Source organism: Trichechus manatus, unplaced genomic scaffold (assembly GCF_000243295.1).
Source record: "Trichechus manatus latirostris isolate Lorelei unplaced genomic scaffold, TriManLat1.0 scaffold00030, whole genome shotgun sequence".
In the NCBI taxonomy this organism is placed as follows: domain Eukaryota; kingdom Metazoa; phylum Chordata; class Mammalia; order Sirenia; family Trichechidae; genus Trichechus; species Trichechus manatus.
Genome location: NW_004443966.1, coordinates 11879887 through 11888828, shown reverse-complemented (window position 1 = coordinate 11888828; position 8942 = coordinate 11879887). Strand labels below are relative to the sequence as shown.

Below are 8942 nucleotides of genomic sequence, written 5' to 3'. Positions count from 1 at the left end.
TCTTATCTGAAAGTGACTGAAAAGTCAATCTGACCCAGGGTAGCAATTATTGGAAACAATAAAATTTATTTTGAAAGAACTGATTTGACAAGACAACCAAAAATTAATTCTGGGTTTATTAAAAGCTGGCAATGTGGCTGTCAGAGCCACCACTGCTATATAGTATACCATATACTATTAGTATTCACTGAGAAATCAGTTTCCATAGCGAACTCTACACTTTATTTAAAGCAACTTTAATTAATTAATGAGAACATTTTACACATGTGAAATATCTACCCAATCCTGATGGACGAGAACATCGGCTGACACAAAATTAGGTGTTAATGTTGAGGAGAAGTTAAACATTTACAGAAGAGAAAGCTCCTGTAATGAAGTCAGAGTATTTCACGTTCCATGATCGTTTGAAACATCCAGGAGAGCTAGGTCCCTTATCTCCTCTAGAAGCATGTATAGGCTTCTTCCCTTTGTTTGGCAATATTCTTGATATTCTTCCTGAATGGTGTTTACTTTGACGTCTTGGGCAAGCTGAGCTTCCTCCACAGATTTAGTTACTTCTTTCACTAACTCACTCTTGAGCAAGAGAGGACTCTGATGAGAAAGTTCTGTATTTGGTATCATGTATGGTTTGTTGCTTATTATTTCAAGCCTGATTGTATCAGAATGGCAACGTGAGGTCTGTACCGATATCCTTACCTATCACAGAGGAGAAGATGCGTATTACTAAGTCACACACTTTGTTCTTTATATTGAAAACAATAAAAACCAAAACAAAACCTGTTGCCGTCGAGCGGATTCTGACTCATGGTGCCCCTACAGGACAGAGTAGAACTGCCCCAGAGGGTTTCCAAAGAGCAGCTGGTAGATCGAAGTGCCGACCTTTTGGTTAGCAACCGAGCTCGTAACCACTGAGCCACTAGGGCTCCACTGAAAACAATACTCAATATAAATACAGACTTACTGTCACATGGTCAAACAAGTGGAACGTAAGAGAGTCCCCTCCGGTTGTGGCTGAGGTAATTTTGTTTTGAAATCGTTGAAGGGATCCTGGTTTCCATTCAGATCGGCTATCTGGGCCACAGGAGAGCACTAAACCATCTTTATTTTTTAGGTAAGCAGCACCTTTAATCCCAAACCTGAACCATTGATAGAACAAAAGTCCAGAGACAGGTAATACAGTCTTAGTATGCAGACCGTGTATACTTATCTAGACTGCTAGTTCTTCTAAGTTAAAAGAAATTCCTTGTCCTGTGATTTACCTCCAAATGTTTATTTCATCTGAGCAGAAGCAAATTTTTGCTTATGAGGAAGTAAAATCTAATCCTAAAATGACAACTGATATCAATGGACTAGATTCAATCTCCTACCTCGTGCTGAATTATATACATTGTGTACATGTACCTTTACAGTAGAGGGTCAGCGAAAAACAGGAAGACCCTCAACGAGACGGACTGACACAGGCTGCAACAATAGGCTCAAGCATAATAACGATTGTGAGGATGGTGCAGGACCGGGCAGGGTTTCATTCTGTTGTACGCAGGGTGGCTATGAGTCGGAAACGACAGCACCTTACAACAACTTTATAGTTGCTAAAATAAGTATTTGACAAATTATATCGAATGTACTGTTTGTGTTCTAGACTTGTAGTTTAACTATGATTTCTTCTTACCCATTTTGTTGGATATAACATACCTTGGTATAAATACAAGCACACCATTAGTTCTAATTGAATAAATGACACCATCAGATATGCACCGCTCCTCAGTCTCAGGGTCTCTGTCTTTAAAATACATGCACTGGAAAAGCTCAGTAGACTGCTTCTGAGAATGCTGAGCCGCCTGGAAGACAAAGCACACACAAAGCATGACAACAGACTTCTCTCATTCCCAGAAGGAGCATGCATTCGTACTCCCACAGAAACACCGTCCTCCTTAAAAAGGTTAGATTCTATAAAACCCTTAATACAAAAATTGTTTTAGATTATGAATTACATCAATTTTTGTGGGAACATAACTATACAGTATTAATCCCTCAAAAATGCCTTAGAAAATTCTTTTAAGAAAACAACCTGTTATTTAGAACCTGTTTCTAGATCATTAAATTGTTAATTGCTGTCAGGTCGATTCCAACTCATAGCAACCCCATGTATTACAGAGTAGAACTGCTCCATAGGGTTTTTTTTTTTTTTTTTTTCCTGTAATCTTAATAGAAGCAGATCCCCAGGCCTTTACTCCATAGTACTGCTGGGTGGGTGTGAACCACCAACCTTTAGGTTAGCAACTGAGCACCAACCGCTTTGCGAGAGGTTCGCAAATCTGGGACACGCCCATTTCAGGTAAAGGAAAAGTATCACCCATGTGTTAACCTTAATTTTCAACTTTGCTCTACCAAAATCCTGTCGGTGGCAGTGTAAATCGGCACTATTGTTCTGGAGGGCGATGTAGTCACACATATCACAGTTTTAGTTGTGGACACCTTTTGACTGAGCAATTCCATTTCTAGAAACCTATCCAGGCAAAAATCTGACAAGTCTGTAAAAGTGTACACACAAGGACAGTTGTAAACTCGAGTAACCAGAACAGCACTGCCCAACAGAACTTTCTGCAGTGATGGCAATGTTGTGCATCTGCCTTGAGCAACAGGGAGCCACGAGCCACACGTGGCTATTGACCATGTTAAATGTGGCTGGCGCGACGGTGGAGCTAAAAGTTTAATTTTATTTGGTTTTAGTTAAATTTAAATTTAAATAGCTAATGTGGCTAGTAGCATAGCACAGAACTCAAACACAGAGTGACAGAGAAACTGGAAACTCCCTAAGTGTTGACTGTATCTCTGAATCTGAATACAATGCAGCTTGTAAAACGATGATGCAGCTATTTATTGACATGGCATACTATCAATAACAGGTGGGTTATTAAGTGAAAAAAAGCAGATTTCAAACAGCACGTATGATATTTTTATAAATAAAAATGTTGGGAGTATCTGGAAGTGTTACTAGTGGTTACCCCTGGGAAGTAAGATGATGGGCATCTCTACTGTCTTCTTTTCACATGTTTATGTGTTACCTGATCTTTTACACTTCTACATTTTGGGAAAGAAAAATTTCACCTACTGTTAAGTCTCCCAATCTACCCCAGAACATTTGTAAATCTGTTGAGAGCTACTCAACAAACTATAATTTTTCATGTTACTTCATTGGCTAGAATAATTCTAGAATTTGATTTGCTAGAGTATATGGTACCTCATTCTGCTACACAATAAAGCTGATATTCTCCTAACAAAAGAGGTGATAGGGTAGGAGGGTTTAAAATAACCCTCTTACTCGGTTTCTGTTGTTGATGTGTCTGCATAATTCCTCCAGATCTTTGTTGCTGAACAGATTTTCCTCAATTTCCATCTTCTTATCTTTTGAGATGGCTGCCATTAACAGTCGGTGTACCACAATATCGGAATATCTTCTTATTGGAGAAGTAAAGTGGGTATATTTGTCTAATGCAAGACCTTTAAAAAGGAATCAAAAGACTGAAATAAACGACAACAAAAACAAACTTTTAAACAACTTGTTCAAGGTTCTCGCCACACATAGGAAAATGTTCTCACTTACCATAATGGTAGAACTCGGCCTCGGCACCCGATCCCGTGGAGACATACAGTGCATTAGACATGGCCTGCGTAGCCATAGAGCGCAGCAGCCTGTTTACAACGGGATCGCTGGGGTCGTGGGCATTACCCAGAGAATCAGCCAGTGTTTTATTGGATCTGACAAAGAACAGAAAAAGTATTTATTTAGCCCCAAGCAATAATTTATAAATCAACACTCTGAGGGGAACCTTCACTCATCAGCCGGAATACCTTGGCCTGACAGTAACTAAGTTTACTTTGGACACATCTCAGAAGCAAATCTTTTCAACTACTGAAATCTAGTTTACTTTTAAGGTTTAAATAAAGAAAGTGTGCCAACATTTAAATAAATTTAAGTAGTCAAGAGTAATGTGCTGATACCTACGAGGTTAAGTTAATGCCTGGCACCCAGTAGGTGGTCAAATATGTGCTGAACTGAATTCTTAATACCCTTAAACTTGCTCCAGAGAATGGACTTTTTTTTTTTTTAAGTCAAGAATCACTGAGCCAGAGAGAGTTCAAAATGAAACTAAACTAAACCTAGGGTACATAAGTGAAATAACCCTAACTTAGTCTTTCTTTTGAAGGGAGAGGTCTATTTACTCTCCAAATAATCATGGAAAAAAACCCAGGAAATAGAAAATTATACTAAAAAATCAAACTTTCCCCCACTAAGAGGAAGGGGGAAAGGTGGGGAATGATGATGAACAGAGAAGCAACATGACAGAGTGGCTGCTAATGCGAGCTTTCAAGTTGGACAGACTTGGATTCAAATCCTGGCTCTGCTCCTGACTAGCTGTTCAATCATAGGCAAGCTACTTAACCTCTCTGGACTGAATTTCCCTCCCTGTAGAATATGAATGACACCACCACCTCATCACACTATAAGGATAATCAAGGTGATGTCCGAAAGCTCCTAGCCTGGGTGCTCGTGCTCAGACAGCTCAACCGGTGAGCACCAAATAAACAAAAGGTACTGTCACCTCAAGGTAGACCAATAAAAAGGTGTTTTAATTAGTACCTGGGATTTGACAACAAAATACTTAAAAAATCATTTTACACCACTTTTAATGGGGAAAATATTTTATCCTGAAAGTTGGGAGTCAAAATGTCCCATTTTATGGATTAATAGTATAAACTTCTCATTGGTGTAGTCTCTTATGATACTGCTACACGGATATGGTATTTGCCTATGGGGTAGATGAAATTAAACCGAGGATAACAGGTCTTTACTTCTGTAAAATAAACTGTAGTGGCTCAAGCCTGTGCCTAAGAAAACCCGTCTTAAGCTTCCTGACCTACCATTAGACTAAAGGAAGGGCCAGGAAGTTTTCTAGTCTTGGTCAAAGATCTGGCTGCCACATGATAAGAACTACTGCTAAGATCAAAAATGAGCGTATAGTCCCGATTAGAATGAGAGAAAAATGTAGAACAAAACTAAAATTCATAAAACAGGACAGACTTACCGGACTGATAGAGACTAGAGGAACCCCCAAGACTATCGCCCTAAGACACTCTTTTAACCTGGAAATAAAACTACTCCCAGAGGTCACCTTTCAGTCAAATAACAGATTGGCCTATAAAATAAACAACACCTGTGAGGAATGTGCTACTTAGAACGATCAGCTGAGACCGAAAGGGCAACATTTGCCCAAAAGCAATGATGAGAAGGCAAGGAGGGGCAGGGAAACTGGAGGGATGGAAATGAAGAAGGCAGGGTAGAAATGGGGTGAGTGTTGACACATTTTGTGTGCGTGTGCAGTGGGGGGGACAGCAACCAATGTCAAGGAACAGTATGTGTAAAATGGTTGAACGGGAAACTAATTTACTGTACAAATTTTCACCTAAAAACAAAATAAAATGTCCCCAAAAAAACCAAGTGTACAACACTCCCTCCCATTCCTCTGCCCCCTCCAAAGAGTAATACCGTGTGTCTATGGAGAAGCCTTTGGCTTTAGCACATTCCCGGAGTTCCAAAAAAAACTCCTGGTGTGGAGGAGGGTGTTGGCGCAACAAGGCCTGGTGAGGGAAGCTCTCCCAGATCTTCTTGGCTACCCAGTGGTTGGCCAGGATCATGCATTCAGCCACCATCTCATGGACTTCCAGCGGCTGCTTGGAGATGAGGTCATGAATATTCTTTTTTTCATCTAGCTGCACATGAATCTCTACCCCCTCAAGTTCCAGGGCACCACAACGGTCTCGTTTAGCTCGGATGTGGCGAGCTATGTCGGTTAGTTTTCCAATTGCCCACACTAACTCCTCCAATTTGGCTTGTCTGCTCTTCTCATCCAAGTCTTTGAATTCTGGAATATCCTCAATAATGCTGACGTTTCCATCCAGCAGTTCCTGGGCTGCTTCGTAGAACAGTTGGTATGCTGATCGAATAATGGTTCTTCCATACCATACTTTCTTAATCTCATAGGTGATTTTATCTAATTCCCACATGACACTTACAGCATATCTACAAAACCAGTAACAATGACAATATCACTATTCAGTTTTCCCATTTTTGAAGCAAGCAGAACTTGACCCTAAATGTAACTTGAAAGAAATGACACTGCCACAAGTTTCTGGCCTAATGTCTCGATCCAACCACTCCACCACTAAATCGAAACATATTTTCAATTAAAACAACAAAGCCAAACTGGGTTCTGCTGAGCCCTGAACAAATATGAAATGAGTGTACATGTGATGTTATAAGCCTTACCTTACAGTCCTCCATTTTGATTAGAATAGCAGAGCACAGATACAGTCAAGTCTGTTTGGCTCCCCAGTAAAGAAGAGCACAGGCTTTCAAAACCTACAGGATGATACTGAACTATGATGTCAGTCTTGATGGTAGGTTAATTAGCAAAAAATCAGTTAGTAAGGAAATATTTTGCCACCAAATCACGCTATTTAAAAACATGTACAAAATGGGCAACACACATAGAAAACAAAGGACTAGCTTCCTTAATATATAAAGAGCTTCCAAGAATCAATTAGAAATAGATCAAGAATTTAAAAGAAAATTGGGCAAGGAACACGAAGTAGTTCACAGAAAAGGATATATAAATAACTCTTATACATACAAAAAAAGTTTAACTTTACTTACAGTAAAAAAAGGTAAATTAAAACAGCTTTGAGATACTAATTTTCATCTTTGAAACTAGCAAAGATAAACACACGCAACATATGTGTTGGCGAGGCTGTGGGGAAACAAGCACTCTTGTACACTGATGGTGAGAATGTAACTGGTGCCACCTCTACAGAGGACAATTTGATTACATCTACCTAAACAGAAATGCATGTATCCTTTGACACAGCAGTACCACTTCTAGAAATTTATCCTTCAGATAGACTGTACTTGTAAAAATGTGAAATGACCTATGTTTAAAGCATTCAGCACAGCTTTGTTTGTAATAGCAAAAGACTGGAAACAACCCAAATTTCCACAGATAAGTAACTGTTATCAATATGGAATGATCTCCAAGATGCATTCAATTTTTTTTTTTAGAAAAGCAAGGTACTGAATATACATATAATGCCACCATTTGTAAAGAAAGAAAAGATATCCATATTTGCTTGTGTGTGTATACATATAACCAAAACCAAACCAAACCTGTTGCCATCGAGTTGATTCTGACTCATAGCACCCTATAGGACAGAGTAGGTTTCCAAGGAGCGGCTGGTGGATTCGAACTGCTGCCTTTTGGTTAGCAGCCAAGCTCTTAACCACTATGCCACCAAGGCTGTGTATACATATATATATATATATATACACATATAAATACGTAAGAAATTGGTAACTGAGAGAGAGAGGAGGGAGGCTTTCACTAGGCATCTTTTAGAACCTATGAATTTGGTACCATATGATTTTATTTCCTATTCAAAGATAAACACAAACTTTAACTACAACAAATACACAAGCAAAAAATTCCCTTAGCTCATGACCCTCATGCAAACTGGCCTCAACCAGGGAAAACACATGCACACACACATAGCTCTGAATACAAAGCCACATGTATTTGTTTCTAGACTTGAGCTGACTCTACAGAAGAGTGGTACAGAGGATACAGAGGAAAGCAGAGGTGAGGAGTGGGTGGTAAGGGCACATTAGAAAGAACAGGAGGTCAGAAGCAGGGAGCATCAGATACCAGCAGAAGAGCCAAGACAAGTTCTGAAGACAAATCATAATAATAAACAGCAAACAAACTCACCTATCAACACCTCCCAGGAGGGAACACAAATCAGCACTGAGGATGGAGGGCAGCATGTCATAGCGACGATCTGCTAAGTAATAGGTGGTGGCCCTGTGAACAGCACACATGGCGTACGTGACCTTCAGCAGCGAGAAGGAGCACTGCTGACTGTGGGCCAAGATCGCAGAACAAATTCCCCAAGGGGTGGCTTTTTCATAAAGTGCAGCAGACTGGGTGACACGGCTATTCCCACGCCCCCACCTTTCTAAGTGATGCTGCTTTTTGTTGACTAGTCTTGAACTGACACACAGAAGAAAATCTTTCTTCACTGACATGAATCTTAGTTATATAAGAAAAATAAAAGTGTAATTATAAAATAATACTGTATCATTACATGAAAAATTTCACCCATTGCAACTGAGTGGGAAATAATGAGTGAGAAGTTAATGCTAAAACGGGAGCAGTAAATCGACCACGGCACTACTTTTCTAAAGGAAAAGGGGCAGGGATCCTCAATTTTTTTTTCTTGAAGGGAATCTTCCAAACTGCACAAATGTGAAATCTTTGTTTCGAAAACCTGAAACTAGCGTAGTTACAAAGTATGTTACAGTCACATACACTCAATCACAATACTGATTTCAAACAGCATTACCTTGTTCTAGCTTCAATATCAATATAAGAATTTGGTGCCACAAAGTGTGTTACGTCTGCAATGTGGACCCCAAGTTCCAGGTTGCCATTATTTAAGGTTCTGACTGAGAGTGTGTCATCCACGTCTTCACAACCTTTGGGGTCAATGCTGAACACAAGGTGGGTTCTCCTCAAGTCTTTACGTTCTCGTTCCTCTTCAGGACTCACCTTCCAGGGATTTTCTGGTGTGTTCACTGGCATCTCACACATCTGTTCAAAGGGAGGCCGAATATTTAGTAATTCATGCCTGAGAAGTTTCTATAGAAATCTACTGCCTTACATTCTCTGTGAGACCTCATAGAAATTCCATTCATTCCCAATTACCTTCTGCAATCAACCTGGGGTCACTTCTTCTAATAATTACTTATTAGGTGCCTAATACGGGTCAAGTAAGGGCTCAGCTCTGCAGAGTCAAGAGTCAGGAGGAAAGACACGGTCCGCTGTCCTTGA

At 39.9% G+C, this 8942-nt stretch overlaps 1 protein-coding gene across 5 annotated transcripts in view; it reads right to left on the bottom strand.

Moving 5' to 3' along the window:
- Positions 1 to 10: 10 nt before the first annotated feature.
- Positions 11 to 8942, bottom strand: part of DIS3L (DIS3 like exosome 3'-5' exoribonuclease) — a 30467-nt gene continuing 21535 nt past the window's right edge. For 2 of the 5 annotated variants that reach the window (XM_023729740.1, XM_023729742.1), the window contains 8 exons: positions 8455 to 8702; positions 7821 to 7913; positions 5549 to 6082; positions 3605 to 3759; positions 3323 to 3501; positions 1693 to 1838; positions 962 to 1136; positions 11 to 696 (listed from right to left, as the gene is read on the bottom strand). In XM_023729740.1, the coding sequence (XP_023585508.1) occupies positions 388 to 696; positions 962 to 1136; positions 1693 to 1838; positions 3323 to 3501; positions 3605 to 3759; positions 5549 to 6082; positions 7821 to 7913; positions 8455 to 8702 (1839 nt within the window). In that variant the 3' untranslated portion in view covers positions 11 to 387. Of the gene's footprint in view, positions 697 to 961; positions 1137 to 1692; positions 1839 to 3322; positions 3523 to 3604; positions 3760 to 5548; positions 6083 to 7820; positions 7914 to 8454; positions 8703 to 8942 lie in introns of those variants that run through there. The other 3 variants (XM_004374679.2, XM_023729739.1, XM_023729741.1) reach the window with 2 other exon arrangements.